The sequence below is a fragment of the Lissotriton helveticus genome, chromosome 6 (assembly GCF_964261635.1).
Source record: "Lissotriton helveticus chromosome 6, aLisHel1.1, whole genome shotgun sequence".
Classification (NCBI taxonomy): Eukaryota; Metazoa; Chordata; class Amphibia; order Caudata; family Salamandridae; genus Lissotriton; species Lissotriton helveticus.
This window is the reverse complement of record NC_136067.1, coordinates 956,246,161-956,267,551: the sequence shown is the minus strand read 5'-3', so window position 1 is coordinate 956,267,551 and position 21,391 is coordinate 956,246,161. Positions and strand designations below refer to the sequence as shown.

The 21,391-nt window shown below is 48.4% G+C and overlaps 1 protein-coding gene across 6 annotated transcripts in view; it reads right to left on the bottom strand.

The window, feature by feature from the left end:
* LOC144761611 (potassium/sodium hyperpolarization-activated cyclic nucleotide-gated channel 1-like) overlaps nt 1–21,391 on the bottom strand; it is a 1,852,618-nt gene that overhangs the window by 614,222 nt on the left and 1,217,005 nt on the right. For 5 of the 6 annotated variants that reach the window (XR_013595810.1, XR_013595808.1, XR_013595809.1 and 2 more), the window contains exon 8: nt 3,873–4,019. The exons of the other annotated variant lie outside the window; for it this stretch is intronic. Coding sequence is in view for 2 of the 5 variants with exons in the window: in XM_078646912.1 (XP_078503038.1) it covers nt 3,873–4,019 (147 nt within the window). In the remaining 3 variants the exon portion in view is untranslated. The remainder of the gene's footprint in view (nt 1–3,872; nt 4,020–21,391) is intronic. 6 annotated transcript variants of the gene reach the window in all.

Sequence of the window (21,391 nt, the reverse complement as noted above, 5' to 3'; positions counted from 1 at the left end):
AGAGGAGTTTGGTCCGGAGCCTTGCAGCTTCCCCTTGAGTCCCGGTCCCGAGATGGGGAACCGGGTGAAGATTGATGCCGAGGTGAGGCGGGGCTCCCGGAAGGTGGGAGAGCCCCGCAAGCCTGCCGCTTCCGAGGAGCAGCCGCGCCGGATGAAGAGGAGTCGCCTTCCCCGAGAAGCCCGGTGAGTAAGGAAGGGCTGGGGGGGGGGAAGCTCCGTGAGACCAAGTGTTGGCTGTGCCAGTGCAGGCACGGAGTCAGAGCGGCCCCGTGTGCTCAGTGGGCCGCTCCAACGATTGGACATCTCTACCAGGGGCCCCATGGAGGTCCCGGGGGCCCGTGGTCACCTAGAGCCCAGGAGGGGCTCCCACGACAGGGGGCATGTTTCCTTCAGGAGCCTAGATGGCTCCCCCGCCCCCCCCCCCATGATTTTTAGAGCCTAGAGGGCTCCTTGTGACACATTATTTTGAGAACCCAAAAGTTCAACCGGGCCCAGAGGAGCCCAGGCTTCAGTGTTGAGGGGACATATTTGCTTCCAGAACCTGGAGGGCTCCAAAACGCGCAATATGCATTTCTAGAGGCAGAGGGCTCCACCGTTCTGCGCAGTATTGATTCCTAGGGCCTAGAAGGCTCCCACGTGTGGCAGTTTTTGTCCTAGGGCCAGTGAGGGCCCTGTCGCAGTTTTGCTGAATCACAGCTGCCCAGCAATTAGTGGGCAGCTGCACCGTTTAGGTTTTTCCTTCCTAGGGACAATGTTCTGGACTTAGGAGTGAGTCGCCCTCCTTCGTCCCTACCCTGGCCTTCCCCAGCTGTGCAGCACTTAGTGCCAGCTACAGCGTTTAGGCCCTGTTCTGTCCCTCAGCTGCCCAGCAATTAGTGGGCAGCTGCTACGTTTAGATTTTGGCGCAGTGGCGCAACCTGGACCCTGGACTTTTGGTGTAAGTTCTGTGTTAATGTGATTACTGCGCAATTGTTATTGCTACACCTCTGAATGTATTGTTGATGCATCATGTGTTCTCCTTTCCTGCACCTCTGAATGTATTGTTGATGCATCATGTGTTATGTGCTTACACCCCTACAGGTATTGTGATACTTGGGTGGTTGTTTTTCTCCTAGTGCAGGTGGTGCTAGTGAGGTCCTGGTTACCAGTGATTACTGGTTGTGTACTTTATGTTCTAATTTGTGCTACAGTGATTTATATTCCATGTTCTGAGTGCTAATTCTACCTAGTGCTAAGTTCTAAAAGTGCTGATTCCTGACAGTGGTCCAGGTGACCCTGTCTTGTACATATCCCCTGTAAATTCTGCCCGTGCCTGTTGGTACATTGTAAAGTGTGTGTTTTTATCTAATGTGTTTTGGTGTAATACAAAGGCAATTTTAAATAACCTTGTGTGGAGTTTCCTTTGTGGTGGGCCTTTCGGTGTTGTTTCTGGGGTGCGTGCGCAAATACTTAACTCACATCGCCTCCAAGTTTAGCCTTGCTGCTCGCGCCACGTTACCTAGAGGGTGAGCAGGGGTTATCCTGGCGTGTAACTCCCTTGCCCTGACTTGGGAGTGGTGGTCTCTGACTGACTTTGGCGCAAGCCCTGGCCAGCCAGGGATCCCATTTCTAACAACATCGAACTGTGAATACCTAAATGGCCATTGTTACGCTTTTCTCGCACCTGGCTTACTACAGTGAATTTACCAATGAGCTGCTACAACGCCATTTCCCTCTCTTGCCACTTCTGCTGTGTCTGGGCTCACCTTTATCTACCTAGCTGGAGCAGGGCCATTTTTATCTCTCTGCACAATGGGCCCAAAGGGTGCACTTTAAGACAGTGTTTCAGCCCGGCCCTAGGTGGCATTGCTGCTGTCAGCGGAGGGCCCCCGGGGCCTGAGAGCAGCGCATGCGCCCTGCTTTTGACAGCCGAGACCTAAAAAGCATCTTTTTTGTCTCTAAAGTTTCAGTTATGAAACGTGTGCATGGTTGTTGGGCTCTGCTGCGGGCCAGTGGTGTGGGGTCCTCTCTGCTGGGTAGAAAGTCCTCAGCATGGATTGGACACGTTGTGGCACCCTGGCTGTGCATGCTATCAGCACTACCTTGAGTCTGAGGGCCCAGGGAAAACAGGCCACCATTGTGACTTGTGACCACAGAGTCATCTTTCCACCTGAGTCATGGGCACACAGTGCTAGTGCATCCCATATCAAACGATACTCGTGAGTACCAAAACTGATGCACAAGGGCCCTGGTTAGGGTCAGACACCCTAGCCAGTCGCATTCAAGCTACCTGCATAATGAAGATCACACTCCCGAAACACAAGCACATGTTTTAGGGGGTCTGCGCAATGGACTCCAGGATGCATGTACCACGTCTGAAGTAGTTCTTCAATCTGTCCTCAGCGTTTGAACCCTGGACCACTCCTTCCTACATGTAAACAGAGGCGACAGGGAGGGTGTCGCATGCCCCCTAGGAGGACGTCCCAAGGGATGGAGCAGTCTTTGCATGAAATGCACTCAGAGTGCCTGAGGGTTTTCACCTTTGTGTTTTTAAATAATAACAACAACGTGTTTTTAAATCGAGCTTCAAACTGCGCGTCAGCCGCTGCCATGTGCTGTAAATACCATTTGCTGCTATTACCTAAAGCAAAGGTACTCGTATCCAGCATCTAAGCGCTCTGCTCACGACACTTAATGAAATGTCAAAATTCCACTCATGAGGCCCGTGCCTTCACCCTTCCGGTAGCGCTGGATTCCACACGATGTGCTTTTACAGAAGTTCTGAAATGAATGAAAACAAAGTGACCCTGGCTTAAAGATACAAAAGCAGAGATTTGCTAGTTCGACTCAGCCAATGTGCTATCTAGATAGAGAAAGGCTCTTATGAGCGGACTGTTACTGCGGGGAGTTCAAGGCACTAAAGGCCACCTTTGCTTCCCTGTTGTCTACGAGGTTACAGTCCTGCTCCTGCGTTCACTGACTTTACAACAAACCATCACTGACTCCAGCGCAGATTCCAGTGACGCACTGCTGACGTAGTGACAAGCTATACGTCTTGCAAAAACCGGTTGCCAGGCCGGACATGAACACTCCACGCCGGGAGCATCTTTCGCCGACACTCTTACAGGAATCCGAATGCAAAGAAAAAAGTGCACTGCACACCGACTAATGAAACAGTGTGTGTACCGCTGCTGGTAAAAGATCCAATCCCGGTGGGTGGGGCCAAAAGGAGACAAGGCGGCAACAAGGAGGGACTAAAAAGCCTCCTTTACAATCAGAAGCCGGCGTTTTGCATGCGAGGTGAGGCAAACCAATAAAAAAAGATGGGCGGCCTTCAACTCCGCCTCCGTGAGCTTTGGAATCCATGTTGATTCCAAGAAGCCGTCGTATGACGAGAGCAGCGCATGCGCGCTGCTTTCGCCAGCCGAGACCTAAAAATCCCATGTACAGGAAATTGTTACTTAACAAGAAATTTAAAAAATATTGATAGCTTGTAATAAGTAACTTCTAAAAACTAACGAACCATAAGGCAAATTCGCTAATCGAGAATATGGATGAGACATCCTCATTTTAACAAAGCATTCACAGGATTTCCTTTGGATACATGGTGAACGTAAAAATACTCTACAGAACCACTGATAATCAAATGTGTATGAAAGGTTGCAGGGAAAGAGTTTCACATAATATTCAAACATATTTAAAAATGCAAAGGTTTTGGGGAAACCTCAAAGTTAGCAATTAGAGAGCTATAATACGTAAATTGCAAGAGAAATAATAAAAAATTCCTTCAGGAGACGACTGTGATCTCCTAAAATCTAACTGTCTTTAAAAAAAGGTAAAACATTAAAAGCAAAAATTAATATTGAGATCCGAATCATGCAGTTATCACTAACCTTCCTCAACGGTTCTGACATTTCCTGGAGGATTTCTTCTTCGTCAAACCACTTTCCTTGAAATCTTATGTAAAGATGACCTAAAATTCGAGTCTGCAAATGTTTTGGTACGTGTCGACTAGCCAAAAATAATTCACATTGTTCATACTGAAAAATAATGGATAGGCCAATATTAAACATTTAATGTATGTTCAAAGTAAAAAAAGTACGATCTATAAATAGTGCTGCGCATTTATAGTATGTTTAGTCGATGTTTTAATATGGGGTCAGAAGAGTGAATTCAGGGAACTTCAGCTATCAGGACCTTTACTTTGTGATGCTTTGATCCTGCAGTATCCCTGAGGATCCACTCTTATCCATGCACTGCCAAAATAGAACAAGCATTGGCATAGCCAATAGGTCTCGCTTTTGGGACCTTATGTGTTTATCTTGAACTTTTTGCTATGTTGGAGAGGATTGTGGCTGATGTGTATTATGTTGAAAAGTTATAATGAAAAGTGTTATATGTGGTCCCTCCTTAGAGGCGCTAACATTACAGCCCTGAATACATCTCCATGCGGAAGCACCTTAAAAATAAAAGGCCTTTTGTGCCTACAATATTTAAAGAAGAAAAGCTTAAAAATATTTGCCTAATACACCGCAAAATTGTTCTGGTAATGCCACTGTATACAGTGCATTTTAGGACAAAGTGTCCCACGGCCTCTAGTTATCCCATGTCAGACTATTAAAGATTCCAATTTCCACTGATAGCTTGAGTTCCCACACTCCATAGTCTCAAAGCATTATTTACCCAAGTTTACTTTCAGACCTCATTAAGATAGCCTGCAAAGATATACTATTGTGCAGAGAACCAGTATCATTTGGCTCCCTAAACTGCCTTTGTTCTGTTTTGGTTCTCAAGGGAAGAACTTCTTTTAGTACCGGACAGATAATGTACCCTGCAATAGGATTATGGGAACTGGTGCTGCTGAGGGATGCTAGCACTGACATAGGATGGTAGTAAATCACTTGTTATTTCTTCACAATTTGGTCACATTTCCTAATGTTAATCTTACATGCCAGGGCAGATGTTTCCAATTCTGACCCACAGACCCCAGCCACACAACATTTTTCTTTCGTCTTCTCAAACAGGTCCACCAAGCAGCGAATGGCCATACACCTCAAAATGATAGCTGCATGTTTACTTTATGCCACTTATATCTCAGAAGCTCAGGCATGAAATCTCCTCGAAAAGTCCACAAAGAGTATAAAGGAATTTAAGGAGACAGTATAATAACCAGAAGAAATGTAAATTTAAAATTCTATGTCACGTACTTTAGATGGCATGAATGATAGCCAGGTCACTCATGACAAGAACAAAACGGGCAGCAGCACTATGTGTGTGGGTGAAAGTTTAGACCTGATAAAAATTGTCCAATTAGCATTGTGTCATCTGATAACTGTTGCCTCTCTAAAGTCATATGAACATTTCTGAGAACACAGTCACTTTTAATTGTAAAAGAAATCCATGCTCGGTTACCCGAGTATTAATTGGCCGCTCATACCTGACACCAAAAGATGGAGGCTAGTTAACATTCCAAAGGGAGGTGAGAATGCCCAGATTTAGGGTTATTCTATTTGGTCTGTGAATTTTTGGTTTTATCTTGGTCAGTGAAACTCGAGCTTTGTTTAAGACCAGGTCAGGGAGCAGTGAGTCAAAGTTAAGGAAGAGGACTGAGCTATGTTGCGATAGTTTATATGGTGTCAGGAACAAGAATAGGAAGGCTTCCAGATAAAAATCCACCCAATTCAATCGAATCGGGTACTCTGTGTCCTCATAAAGCTCGATGGTGTAGATGACAATGGCATTCTGTGAACCTTGTGACCCACCGGTCACAAAGATGGCAGCAGTAAGTGCTTTAACCCACTGAAGTTTTGTTTAAATGGTCTCGGTGCTAAGACCCAACACTTAAAACGCTGGAGGAAAACAGATATATAAACATACCCACTTGTGTTACATGACTGGGCATGGCGTTTTAAATAGGAAAACTGAGAGGAGTGATGCCAGACCCTGTGCCCTTCGTCCAGTGACGTCACAGGAATTATAATTTAGGGCTATTGTCTTGGCTCATGCAGACGCTCGAGTTTAGGGAGTCGTTCAGCACACCTTTTTGCAATGAGTGGAAATGCAGTTTCAAAAATGCATTACTAAGAAGACAGTATAAAACTCGCGCTGTGAGCTACGGGGGAGGGAGCAAATTACACACAGAAGAAGTGCATGCTTCGAACTAAACCTTCAGCAGGACAGCGTGGATGTGGGGATTCTAAGAATAAGCGTGACACAGCACCCGGGAAGAGAGCAGGAGGGGAAAGTGAAAGGAACAGACAGGAAGGTGAACACGTGTGAAGGACAGCGTGGAGTATTGTAGCATACGGGGCGACCCACCAGCCTCCATGAACGACGCTGTGGCAGTGCGAGACTACCACAGGAAACCCACTGCCTACCCCGGGCACAGTTGCAACCAGAAGTTACAATTACACAGCCAGTATACAGAAAGTAGTCCTTGCCAGGCCATACCATGACATAGTACACTTACCAAACCCCGTCAGGAATCAGATAAGCCTTCGTACAATAGTAATGTATAAAGGTCAGCAGTCACTGGGCACAGCCATTAACTAAAAACGAAGCCAGTTGAGCTCAGTATTGTAGTGTCTTGGTGTGTACACGTTCTAGTGTTCCTGTGTAATGTAACACACTATACACCCACCCACCACAGACGTCATGGTGTCACATGACGCTGCCAATAAAAGAGGCTGAGCGCACGTGCTGAGGACCTTTTCCTACCACTCATTCCTGGTGTCCGTGTCCATCCTTGCTGCTCCCATCATGAGGGCCCAGGGCCCATACATTCAAACATTACAATGGCGACGAGGTCGGTAGTGCAACCCATGCGTGCCACTACCAAACACTGGGAAAAGGGGGAGAGAGTTGCCCACCTGAAGGGCACCCCCTGCAGCAAGGCACAGCGAGCCCAGAAGCCGGTGAGCACGTCGGAGCCCAGCAGCCATCAAGAGGCGAACAGCTAGCCGACCGAGCCACCCGCGTCAGCCGCCACCAACGTGCCAGCGGGAATGAGCGGACCGCCCAGAGCCCTCCTGAGACGGTCGCCAAGCGAAAGCCCCGTGAAAGAGGAGCCAGGGCCGGGCGGAGTCCAACCGCCGCGACAGCGACGCAGCTTCTGGCCCGCCGGCCGAAGGTGAGCCCCAGAGGCGAAGCGCTACTAAATAAACTGTGCCATTCATAAGCAGCGCCAGCGGAGCCTACCCGCGGCCTGCCCGAGTCATCCCTTGCCCCTGCCGCGCGTGTACGGAAGCGGCGGGGCCCAGAGCAAGCCACGGCGTGAAGGGGAAGGCGGCCGGACCCGTAGTCATCAATACCAACGAGGGGGAGGGAGCGGAGTAGCTAACCGCCTCCCGACCCCCCTCGCGACGTGGTCCGGGCCAGCAGAGCCCACCCGCGACTGTTTGGTGGCGCCTCCACCGAAGGAAGACTCAGCAGCGCCAGCGGAGCCCACCCGCGACCTGCTGGCGGCACCCACAGCGAACAAGAGACCAAGCAGCGCCAGCGGAGCCCACCCGCGGCCCACCGGTAGTGCCCAGTGAAGGTCAGTGACTGCAGAGCCAGCGGAGCCCACCCGCGGCCTGCGAGAAGCAAGGCAGGTCTCCGCCGCGCAGCGTGTGCGTGTAAAAGCTGCAGCGGCGGGAGACCGGCGAAAGTGGGGCCAGCGGACCAAGTACATTCAAAAGGACAGAGCCGGCGGAGCCCAACCGCGGCCTGCCTCGAGCGTCCCCCGCCCAGGGAGGAGTGACTGGAGTGACGTGCTCCCCCGCCGGAGTGAAGCAACTTCTCCCCCGCCCGCGTGAGTACTGCCGAGGCGGCTGCAGACGGGGAGAGAGAGCGAGGGAGAAGCAAACGTCTGCAGGCGGCCAGCGCCGCCAAGATCAGAAGGCGCCCCCCCCCACCCCTCCTCGTATGCTCCGTGTGAGGAGCAGAGTGCAGGGAAGCAGGGGTGAAGTGAGCGTCCGCATGCGGCCAGCGCCGCGTCATCAAAGAGCCCCCTCCCTGTGTGTTCCGTGAGGGGCAGAGTGCTGGCAAGGCGGTCAAAACCGCCAAAAGGGTACGCAAGCCCCACCGGGACACTGAATCAAGAAGAACCACGGTGCACCCACAAAGACAGCCAAATTTGCCCCAGCATCAAAGCCTGCACAATACAAAAGGGAAATATACTGTGCTTTTGCAATGCATTCCGGACTTCAATACACTGATACTTCAGTACATTCCTGTGAACACTAAAGCAAAGAAAAGCGACTCATCCATTCTCAGCAGCAGCTCCAACCCCCTGTGCACTGAAGCAGTAGAGTGCACACCTGGGGAAAGACTAGACAGGCTGCTCAAAAGATCCAGCAACACTGCCACCCAGTGGCCAAAAGCATTAGTGCACCAACATCCTCCAGCACTGAAACAAGCATTGTCAACACAAAAGAAGTTAACACCATCTAGAGGCAACAGGCGGAGTAGCGCCCCAAAGAAAAGCATCTTAACTCCCAAATCCAGAAAGCGCGCTCTGCGCAGAAGACGCACACACGCACCAGCAAGGAGTAGGCGGATGCCACTTCCAGAGTGACGTGGGAAGAGGCACCAACGCCTCACCAAGAATCCAAGCAAGGACAAAACGTCTGGAGAAAACGACTGCCAAGCAATGGAGGAACGATCAGGGAATAAGACTGCCGAGATCAGAAGACGGAGAGAGCAGTGACTCCTAGTGGCCACAGGAGGTCACCGCAGCATCAACTACTCCCGCCAACGGTCCGAAGCAGCAAACTTCTGACGCCATCCAAAGCAGCAAGTACCCGACGGTCCGAAGCAGCAAAGTACTGGACGTCAGCCAAAGCAGCAAGAAAACGACGCCAGCCAAAGCTGCAAGTACCGAAGACACGCAACAAGTGTCCGAGAGCCGTGGAAAGCACGGGCGCAGATAACGTGCCACGTGGCAAGGCTCAGCCCCCACGAGATGGAAGAAGGGCACAGGTAACGCCACAGTGCAGAACAGTTACCGAAGAAGACCACTAAGCGTGGCACCCCCAGAAGCTGATCCACAGAAAGATCGCGTACCAAGTATGACCCGCGATGGGTCCCCTCAAACAATACCAGAAGGTGCTAACGCGCCTAGTCCGACAGGACGAAGAAACCTGCCAAAACACCAGCAGGACGGGACCGCCAAACGGTCCAGGACGTTCGACCTAATCAAGATCCCTGAACACCAATCCACGAACGTCACCAACAAGAATCCAGAGTAGAGGGTTCGTGACACCAACTCGGGAAGCTAAGGAAGAAGGAGGAAGTGTTCCAGTCGGGGACACACCAGGATCACACATGCAGCGGGCGCGCCCTGCATGGAGGAGCCAGGTCAGGAGAAAAGATGCAAGATCGGACCGAGTGATGTCGCGAAACAGGAAGGAAGAAGAGGAGAGATCCGAGTGGCACGCTTGCCACTGAGAAAAGAAAGGAAGATGATGGTGGCACGTCTGCCACTGCGAAAAGAAAGGAAGAAGAGGAGAGAGCAGTGTGGCACGTCTGCCACTGCGAAAAGAAAGGAAGAAGAGGAGAGAGCTGTGTGGCACGTCTGCCACCGTGAAAAGAAAGGAAGAAGAGGAGAGACAGGTGGCACCCCTGCCACGGCTAGAGCGCAAGGAAGGAATCCACGTGGCCGTTGCCACAGTTAAGAATGGAAGGAGGTTATTCCATGTGGCCGTGGCCACAGTTGAAGAGCAGAAAAGAAGTACATCCACGTGGCCGTTGCCACAGTTAGGAGTGAAGAAGATGCCAGTGCAAAATAGGTCCCCACTGTTAGTCCGAGGCTGAACTGGTACGTGACCATCCATTACATGACGAGCTGCAAGAACTTCAACAGCACCCGTTACCACGGAAGCCAACAACACAAGGACTGTGAGGAAAAAGGGGCTACCCAGTCGTCTACAGACTGTTTCCATCTAGCATCTCCAACCTGTGCCAGAGCGGACGAAAGTTCCCCGAAACAGACTGAATTCCACCTGCCCTTTCCCAAGCTGCGGCGGATAGAAAAGCTTGATGGAACTGAACACTTCACTGCATCCTGAGATAAGTTGATTCCTCAAATGTGAATTATCAAATTGAGTTTTTCATTGATTAAAAAGGGGAGTGATGTAGTGTCTTGGTGTGTACACGTTCTAGTGTTCCTGTGTAATGTAACACACTATACACCCACCCACCACAGACGTCATGGTGTCACATGACGCTGCCAATAAAAGAGGCTGAGCGCACGTGCTGAGGACCTTTTCCTACCACTCATTCCTGGTGTCCGTGTCCATCCTTGCTGCTCCCATCATGAGGGCCCAGGGCCCATACATTCAAACATTACAAGTATCTGCCCACGGACACCCAAACATGCTGTGGCAGAGCAACCCAGATAAAGACAACAGCTCCCCACCGAATACATCTTTGCCAGAACCGAATACATCTTTGCCAGTGTGTATGTAGCACATCACACCACAGCCACCTACAACACGTTGCAAGAAATAGATCCTGAGCGGTTATAATAAATATCACAAAACAGCCAAAGTTGCAGCAAGCAGCCCATGAACTAGAACAAATAAGCGTGTGCGCCGCGCACTGAAAGTAAAAAAAACAAGTTTGAAGAGGAGAGGAGGAGGCAGCAGGAGGAGGGGAGGGAGGAGGTGGCCTGCGCCTGTTTCCCTTGCGGGAGCGAGCAGAAACCATCTGTTAATTACAAACAGGTGCTTTCAAAGCTCGCTCCCGCAAGGGAATTGCCAAACGTGCACGCGTTGCCATTCAAAGCAATGCAATGCGTGCACATTTTGCCTGAAAAACTGAATCAATTTCAAAAAGGTCTCCTCCATGCACTGCGTAGGCGAGGCCAAAAAAGGCTATGGGGGCAACAGTGATGGTAAGGCAAAATGAGCACTATGTACAGCACTGGTATGATCAGTTGTTAGCCTTTTTCATAAATTTTTGCAGTCACATGGGCAATCAAGTAGTATAAAAGGTGAAAGGTCTTAGAATTCCTACTAAACCCAGGACAAAGCATTCCAAGACTTTTTGACTCTCGGGTAAATGTAAACGAGCGGGTGAGACCAGAAAGATGCCTGATACTGCTCCTAGGTAGTGAATGGACAGCAGAGGCGTGAGTATGGTGTCTTGTTACTGATACATATTTGAATCACATCTTCCTCCTAAGCCCCAGAAGGAAACTAACTTTTCGTAGAAGAGAAAAACTGGAATTTGTCTCTCACCTCTTCCTATCCCTTTCTACTGAGTTATGCTCAGCGGGTAGAGGTGTTAAGAGTTGGACACATCCAGTATCAAAATCTCTTTGCCTGTGGATGATATTATAGAGCCATGCCATATTCACCAAAATCAGTGTACATACAAAAGTAGTATGTATATTATGCTGAATGATACATTATTTTCTACTAGTCCATTTCATATAAGAGTGATTGCTAAGATTATAAACAAATCAGTGAATTACATATACTTAAATGATTAATATTTAGTTATTCCCAAATCAAATGTCATCACATATTCCACCAGTCTATAACTTTCCTAGTTAGCAACAGCTGATAACAGCTGTATCATATTAGTTAATTTATACTAAGTCGTGTAATAACCCCTGCATATCTTGTCATGCAATCAGGCCTTAAGATAAACTTTGTAATTCAGCATCCCTCCAGCAAGCAGTCCACTTAAGCATACCAGAAACACATTTAACTTATGTACCTTTCTTAAAAACGGCTCTATGGAACAGGAGAGGTCAGCCTGCAGTCAGCTTCTGATTTGCTACACTAAACAGTGAACACAATTTCTGTCTAAGAAGTACACAGAAACCCAATCAAATGGAATTTCCTCTCCTTTCTTCATGAGGTAGCTCACAAAAACATTTAGCCACATTTCAGCTGCTGTGCCTATTAAAGAGTTTCAGAGAATGGACATTTCCATTTCTAGCCAGCTAACATACATGACAATTGAGCACATATACAAATTAAACAGCTTCTGTTACTGAATAAGCAAACCTGTTAACTGTACCTTATGATTCAATCACACACTCCACGCAAGCAATGCATTATCAGAGACAATGTTAACATACAGTAAAACAAGTGTTGAATGAAACAATAAAAAAATATCATGACACACGTTTTTTACCAGTTTTTTGTGAACATGTCCTGTTTGGAAATCTTGCCCCATCTTATATGCACATTAGTACCTTAATTTTATATTTAACAATGTATATGCTGTGTAGAGTAAATTTTAAGTGTCTAAAAATCTTGAATGAAATGCCCTTTGTGCTAGTGTAATCTCATGGTATTTCTAATATACCAACTCTCAAAAATTAACATTTCTAAAGGTAAAAACATTATTGCAGGAACAATGCTAACAATTTGCCGAACACAAACAGCTGTTGTTTTAATGGTCTGCACGATAATCAAATCAAAATTCATTTTGAGTGGATATATTTGATCATGAGGACTATTAAGGTAACTATTTTAGTAAGAAACACATCTTTTTATGTAATTATTATTTCTTTTATAGGGGGAAGTGCCATGTAGACTGGGGTTGTACATACAGAAATAACTATCTCTTCGTGTCCTGAAGACTTCTTACTGTTCTTTGTTGAGCCCTTGGCCATTTTAGTTTAGAAATCTGGAGGAAAAGCATCACATATTCTTTGCCTGCAAGATGTGGGTACTTTGCTCACTGTCCTATTGGAACCAAGTTATGAATGGAAAACGTACTAGTAGTAAACTTACACTGCAATTTTAAAGTAACACCAAAAGTGTAACTTTGCCTTAGTTAATTTGGCCTTGTGTTACATGCAAAATCCATGCAGCAAATAGTAACAATCTCCTGAGTACTGACTTACTTTTTTTGTAAGTTTAGATTGAATATTTGTAATACATTAAATACTAGCTCCCTAGAGTCCTTGCTTGTTGGTGTTTGTTTACCTTCTTTTATCATGGTGATCTCCGTCTTAGAGTATCCACTAACTCTGTGTTTTCTTTCAGTTTGGTTGCCTGTGATGGATAATCCTTTTGAATAATCCTAAAGTTGGAGTTCACCTCACAAGTATCCTTAGGAACAAGTGGGACCTCATTTTGTGATGTCTTTCCTGTTAGTGGTAGCCCACTTCCACCAGCATTAGGAAGGCCTTTTGGGAAACCCTGCAATAAGGTTTGGGAAGACTGAGAACGGTAGCAGACATCGCTTAATCTATACAGGTAAGAAGTTAAAAATGTAGTAGTGAAGTTCTACTCATTAAGGAGCCATTGTGAATTTTGTGTATGTTGTTGACAGACCCCATTAGTGGTCAATAGTAACAGAGGGTAGGACAAAGGCAGTTACTAGTATACGAGTATCACTGATGGATAGCATGGTCCTGCAAAACCTCATCAAGTAATCAAGACAAACATATAGTCCGTTTTCCGTTCCCACTCTCGTAGCAGGGTATACTGGACTGCAAGAATAGGTAAGTATTCTCCTAAAGACTAACTACATGGCAAGGGAAAGTCTAGGGGACAAATCGGATGTACTGTATATTGTGTAACAATAATTTCAAAGGGACAGCTTCTCATTTCACTCTCATCACTAAACAACAATGCTATATTAACTAGCAATGCAAAGGAAGATACTAAATATAAAGAAAGGCCCATTTATTTTACATAAACGAAAGCCACCCTCTCCACCCACATAAGGCCCATCACACCCAAACAAAACCAGAAAAATGTCATTATCCCCAACTCCTCCTCCCGCCCCGTCCACCCCAAACAAGCCTACCACCCTCTTCAAGCAAAACCCCCAAAATGTCCCATTCCCAAATTCCCCTTCCTACCCTTACCTCCCGTAACAGTTCCTTCCACCAAAATAAAAAAGACAGTTACTTATAAAACCTGTATGTGAATGGGTGGGAATCTTGGGTTGGTAGTGCCTAGATTGTTCTTGAGACGCCTCAATACCCCATTCTCTACCTCTACAAGTGATTATGGTGAATTGTTATTAGTTTATAACTTGGAACATTAGAGGTTTTCATGGTTGCTCAAAGAGACAAACAGGCACATGCACCAAGCTAGGATTTTGTGAGTCCTTAATTGTGATTATTAAGGAATCGCAATTAAGGACTCGCAAAAGCCTATGCATGCAGGAATCACTATAAAAATAGCGATTCCTACACATTCCTTATTTGCGAGTCGCAAATTGCGATTCGCAAATAAGGTATGGCTTCCCATTCATTCCTATGGGCGTACAGGCCCATAGGAATGAATGAGAAATTGGTGCTCGCAAATTACGCATGCAATTTCAAGGGTGCAAGGGTGTCAAAAGGACACCCTGTTGCACCCCTGAAATTGATCTGTGCACAAATGTTGCGCACACACATGTCCCAAAGACATTTGTGTGTGTAACCTACAACTTTGAAAAATGCACTTTACCATGAAGTTCAACTTCATGGTAATTTATGACCCCTAGTAACGAAATCGCTACTTCAAAGTGGTTCTTGCATTGCATTTAAGGAATCGCACAATGCGATTCCTTAAATGCAATCGCAATTTGAGAACTCGCAATTATTTGCGAAAATCTCAAATTGCGAGGGCCTTGACCCACGATGCATCACAAAAGCTCATTTTGCGATCGCACACGGCCAATTTTTGCGAATCGCACCGTTTGCGATCGCAAAAAGCTTTGATGCATGTGCCAGATAGAGTACTCACATTCTTGAAGCGCAATAAGGTTGTAGTTCTGTGCCTCCAGGAGACACATCTCATTGAGGCAAAGAAGCTCTTGAAGAAATAGAGAGGTCAGATGTACTTAGACACGTATTCTGGCTATGTCAGAGTGGTGACTGTGTAGATATCCCTGAGGGTCCCCTTTAGGCACCTCTATTCCGAGAAGGGCGATAAGTTATTCTTTGGGATGCTGAATGAGAGATATATTTGAAGGTAGAGAGACAAAATATCGAAATTAAAATATCGATATACAATAATATTGATGTTTTAATTTCGATGGTATATAATATCGATGTGCAATATCGATAGACAGAATATCGATATTAAGGTATGTATGTTAGTAATATCGACATTTTGTTTAGTGTTATGTATTTTATTATGTTGTTTATATGTTTGTTAAAAATGTTTTTTAATGTATGTTTAGAATTAGTAAATTTGTTTACATTTTGCGTTTTAGTATCAGAGCGGGTTGTGGGTTTATAGGGGAATAGGGTGGGAAGTAATTTAATTATAAATAATTGATTAATAAGTTTTAAAAATATTTTTGATTAATACATAATTATTCATTAATAATTAATTGGTAATTAATTATTATTAATTAGTTAATTAAATGAATTAGAGTTAATGTAGTAGTATTTATTATTTTTTGTTATTGTTAATTAATAATTAATTGGTAATTAATTATTATTAATTAGTTAATTAAATTAATTAGAGTTAATGTAGTAATGTTTATTATGTTTTGTTATTGCTACTTAATAATTAATTGGTAATTATTTATTATTAAGTGATTAAATGACAATTACATTTTTTATGTGATTTATTTATGTGTAGTGGGTTGTGTGTTTATAGGAGAATAGGGTGTGACATAATTAAATTACATTTATTAAATAGATTGTATTTATTTATTGGTATTTATTGTTAATTAATTGTTAATCAATTAATTGGTTATTAGTTTTTTAAATTATTTCATATTATTAATTATAAATAATGTATTAATAAATATTGTTTATTCTTGTAAATATCTTGTTAATTAATTGTTACTTAATTTTTATTTGGTAATTAATATGTGTTAATTACTAATTTATAATTACATCAATTTAATTTTAATTGGTATTAATTTATTAATTGATATTTATAATAATTGTGGTTTTTTGTATGTGTAGTGTGTTGTGTGTTAAAGGTGGAGCAGTGTGGGAAGTAATTTTATTTCAACATCTGTTTATTAAGCCTCAGTTGGAGACACACATAAGAAAAGGGTCACAGTGACACAGCGATAAGCCTACAACCCTCATGGGGCCGGCCGCGTGAAAGAATTCGTGGTGCGAAGTCTGCATAAATCGAAATGTCCAAACACACTTGCCGATCTGCACATCAAAGTCCATCAAGATCCCACGATGTCAGTCAAGAAGGGGGCCAAAAAGCGCTGCCCGGTACATCCCATTGATACCCCGCCTTATATATCTTCCCGCGGAGCGGGTAGGTACAAACATAACAAACAGAAACAAATAACCGTCCCTAGGGGCCCAACAGCCAACCAGAGGCCTAAGAGAAGGCCGTCAAAAGAGTAAAGCAGAGGTTAGAAGGAGAAGAGAAGAAGAGCAGGTGAAGAATAGGGGGAGGTAGGGGAGACAGGGGAGACAGTCACCGCGGTGGGGGCGTTACAAGTTGCGAGGGGTATAGGGGAGCACCGCATCTTCCATCAATTGCAATGTTCGCAGCGATGGGGGCATATTCCTAGCGTATTCGCTCCTGCAAAGGTAAGCCACTAGTGGCCTCCAAACCTTTTCAAAGCGGGTCGTGCGAGACTGCAGCCTGGCCGAGAGCAATTCCATAGTAATGACTTGCCACAGTCTGCCGAACCACACAGCTAGAGGGGGGGGCCTCCACCTTCTTCCAGTACAGAGCGATAAGTTGTCTGGCGGCACCCAACATTTGCATCGCTAAGGTCCAGTCACTGCGGGTCAGGGCCAGCAGGTCAACAGGCTTGAGTCCCAGCAGTATCGTGCCAGCAGCATCAGGCAGGGGAAATCCCAGCACCCCCCGCATGTGGCTCAACACCTCCTTCCAAAAGATAGCGATGACAGGGCAGGTCCACCAAATGTGCATGAAGTCACCTGGCACATGATGGCATCTCCAACAACCGGGCGGCACAGAGGGAAACATCTTGTGCAGGCGTTGGGGCGTATAATACCACAGCGTCATTACCTTGTACGCATTTTCCTGTTGCGGCACACTGCGATATACCTTAGGAACATCCCTCCAGAGGCGGGACCACTGCGCATGATCAATATCAGCACCCAGAGTCTCCTGCCAACGATGCTGATACGGGTGAGCAGGGGGTGTAGAAGGATGTTGCAGAATCTGATAAATTTTTGATATAAGGCCCTTCGCGCCCGCACCGGAGCGGGCCAGCCTCTCGAATGGGGTGAAGGCCCGAGTGGCCCCCGGGTACATCGCATCCGACAGGGCCCAGTGACGCAACTGCAGAAATTGTAATTCAGCCTCTGGGGGAAGATGGAACTCCTCTCTACAATGGCCAAAGGACTTAATGGAGCTTCCGTCAAAGAGATCCGTAAGGACCTTGCAGTCTTCTCGTGTCCACCTGCGGAAGGCGGTAGTGTGGTTAGCCGGAGGGAACCACGGATTATCCTCTATGGGGGTGTGTGGCGAGGGGAAAGACGTCAAGCCCTTTCGCACCGCCACCTTGTCCCACACGTCCAGGACCGTTCTAGTGGGAACCGCCAAATAAGCACTAGGGGCCCTTCCCGCCCTATGGGTCCAAGCGAGGTTCCAGATCGTGCGACCCGTGACCGCCCGGTCCAGATGTAGCCACCCCTTCTCACTCCGTCTAATCCCCCACTCGATGACAAACCGCAAGTGGGCGGCCCAATAATAGTCCACCAGATTCGGGCACCCCAGCCCTCCACGATCCCGCGGGGCCATGAGGAGTGCCTGGGAGAAGCGGGGTCTCTTGCCCCCCCAGATGAATTTAGTACAGTCCCTTTGCAAGGCTCTAATCTTCGGCAGAGGGATAGGCGTAGGAAGGCATTGGAACAGGTAGAGTATTTTAGGCAAGATAGACATTTTGACCGCATTCAATCTGCCCAGCCAAGAGGGGGTAAGAGGTTTCCACCGTTGCAGATCAGCGAGAACGGATTTGCGGCATTCCGCCCAGTTGAGCGCCGACCAGCCGTCCAAAGAGGGAGTCAGGGAGAGGCCGAGGTATCGGATATGTTGGTCCGTCCACCGGTAGGGGCACAGCACTTCCAGGGGAGGAACCTCGGTCGGAGGGATCGTGAGGTTAAGCACCCACGATTTATCGTGATTAATTTTCAAACCTGAGGCGCTTTCGAAGGAACAGAGCACCTCATGCAGCGCCGGCAAGGACCGTTGCGGTTCCGTCAGAGTGAGGATAAGGTCGTCTGCGTATAACGCCACTTTATGGGACTGCCCCCCCATCTGAACGCCGCAGATGTTCGGGTTTCGCCTGATCAGGTCCGCCAGTGGTTCAATCGCCAGGGCGAACAGCAATGGCGATAGAGGGCAGCCCTGCCGTGTCCCTCTGCCAATGGCAAACGGATCCGTCAACCTCCCATTCACCCTGACCCTCGCCCTCGGCTCCACATAAGGTGCCATGATCCTGGCCACCATCCTTGGGCCGAGTCCTATCCTACAGAGGACCGCCTGGAGGAACCCCCAATCCACGCGGTCAAACGCCTTCTCAGCGTCTAACGACAGGAGGCACGCCGGAATGTGCCAATGATGTACCTTCCCTACCAAGTGTGCCAATCTCCGCACATTGTCTGCCCCTTGGCGGCCCCGGATGAAGCCCACCTGATCAGGGTCAACGAGGTCCGGCATGTGGGGGTCAAGTCTCTTAGCCAGCATCTTCGTGTAAATTTTAAAATCAGTATTGAGCAGTGCAATCGGGCGATATGACGAGCAAAGCGCCGGATCTTTCCCAGGCTTAGGGACTAGAGCTATTTCCGCCATCCCCATGTCCGGAGAGGGACCCTGGCCACCATCGAAGGAAGTAAAGAGTCTGAGGAGATAAGGACCTAGCTGTTCCCGGAATATTCGGTAAAAGGAAAGCGGTAGGCCGTCAGGGCCCGGCGTCTTCCCCAAGTTCAGATCCTTGATGGCCTCAGTCACCTCGGCAAGTGAAAGCGGCTCCTCCAACCTTTCCGCCACGTCGGGATGCAAGCGCGTCCCGCCATAGTGCTCCAGGACCTCCTCCGGCGGGGTAGCGCCGGCCGGATCCGCCGTGTACAAGGAGGCGTAATAGTCCCTGAACGCCTGCATTTTAGCCTCCATCGCCGTTGCCCGAGACCCGTCCGGGAGCATCACGTTCGCTATGTGGGATCTGGCCGCCTTGACCCTCAGACGTCTCGCCAGAAGCTTCCCCACTTTGTCCCCACCATCAAAATGTATGCGCTTTAATGCCAACAGAGATTTTTCCGCTCGGTTCGCACGTAGCATGCGCAATTGCCCCCGCAGGTTCGCTAGGTGCCTCCGCGCTTTCAGAGTGGACTCCTCTTGGTTTCGCGCCTCCGCCTCCCTTAAGGCCACCACCAGGCCCTCCTCCACTGCCCGTCTTTCTCGCGCTCTCGCTATCTCGAGAGAGGTGATATGACCCCGAATAGTAGCCTTGAAGGCGTCCCACACCACCGGGAACGGTGTTTCCGGCAGATCGTTGAACTCAAAGTAGGAGGTGATGGCCGTGCGAATGTCATCTACCGCCGCAGTATCTCTGAGGAGGTGTGGGGGCAGGCGCCACTGTCGTTCCCTAGGGGGACCACTCCGCAGGTCTCTGAGGTGCAACTCCACGTGCGCATGGTCCGAGATGGAGATGTCCGACATGTCCACATCCACCACGTCACATATCAGGTCATGCGATACGAACAAGTGATCGATGCGGGAATAAGAGCGATGAGCACTAGAATAAAAAGAGTAGTCCCGTTTGTCGGGGAAGAAGTAGCGCCAAGCGTCGAAGAGACCCAAGTCGCCCAACTGTTTACGCAGCGCTGAGGACATCGCCCCCGCCCCGTGAAAGGAGCCCGCACTTCGGTCCAGCGCAGGGCACCACACCAGATTAAAATCGCCCCCCAAGATGATCGAGGGTCCACCCCGAAGGACATGAGCATGCAAAAGGTCCCGAAGGAAGCGATCCTGTGCTAGGTTGGGCGCATACACATTGCACAACGTAAGACGGCGGGAGCCTACCTCGACCGAAACCTTGAGGAAGCGACCGTCACCACCCCGGAAGAGCTTGTCAGAGCCCCGCCTGATGCCAGCTTTGCACAAAACCGCCACCCCAGCCGTTTTCGTATCTGCTGTAGCCCAGAATTGGAGGGGGTATCTAGGGTGCGCCATGCGCTTTGTATCTGCCTGGAGAAGGTGGGTCTCCTGAATGAAAATGATGTCCGGGTCATGCTGCAGGAAGTAATGCCAGAGCTGTTGACGCTTATTGGGTGAGTTAAGGCCCTTAACATTGAGTGATAAAATCTTAAGGGGTCTGGCTAAATCACTCGCCATCATGGGGGTCCCTAAGATCAGTACGCAGAGCTTCGCGCAGCAGAGCACCCACCATCTCAAAGCCCCACCCAAAGGGCCCACCCCCGCACCCCACCCCATCCCCCATCCCCAGCCCCCCATTGCAAACAGAGAAGGGAAGGAAAGATAGAAAAAGGAGAAAAAGGAAAGTCGAACAAGAAAGCCAAACATTCAGCAATCTGAAGGACCAACGGCCTAGGCCGCAAAGACGTGGCCAACTGGGCCAAAGTACACTGTCTCCAGAGTAGGGCATCCTACACCCTCGGGTTTGAATGTCCATCGGGATGTCACTCCCCAGGAGACAGCCTCGGTGGGACATGACTGGCCGGGAACACTAGAGGGTATGGAGCCCCCACCTTCCTAGGCCCGGCACAAGGAGTTCAGGAGTCCAAGCAACCCCCCTCCCGTCCCACAACCATCCCCGCCCTCCGGAGGGATATAAGAGAACAGTACCTCAGGTAGAGTGACTTAGGTATGCTGTCCATCTCACGATGCGGAGGACCGTCCCGTAGGCGAGCGGTCTGCACGGTCGATCTCTGCCTCTTCCAGCGCTCTAATGTGGGCGATGACCTCCTGCCTGGCTTGGCTCGTTGTTGGCACGTCAACAGGCGTCGCACGCTGTCTCCTCGGCACCGTGGTCCAGTCCGGGGTAAGCGGCGTCCTCTTGCTCGGAGGGTGTCTGGAGGGGCTCCCTGGATGAGAGCCTGCTATGTTGAGGAGACGTGCCGCCTCATCGTAGGATCGCAGGGATCGACGCTTACCCTCCCATTGAAAGATAAGTGCAAAGGGATGGCCCCATTGGTACGAGATGTTCAGGGACCGCAGTTTCTCCGTCACTGGGCGGAAAGCGCGTCGTCGCTTCAGGGTGTTGGGCGCCAAATCCTGAAAGATCTGAATCTTGTGGCCCTTGTATTGCAGGTCTGGCTTGTCCCTAGCACGCTTCCAAATCTCCTCCTTCTCCACAAAGAAATGCACCCTCGTGATGATGTCCGGGAGAAGCCCCGATCTCCCCGCAGGCGCCGCCACTCGATGAGCCCGGTCCAGCGTGGGGGGCGATACATCCTCGTCGCCCCGCACCTCGTGGAGGAGTTGCGCCACAAAGTCCATTACGTCCTCCCCTTCTTCACCGAGCGGCACGCCGCGGATGCGGAGGTTGT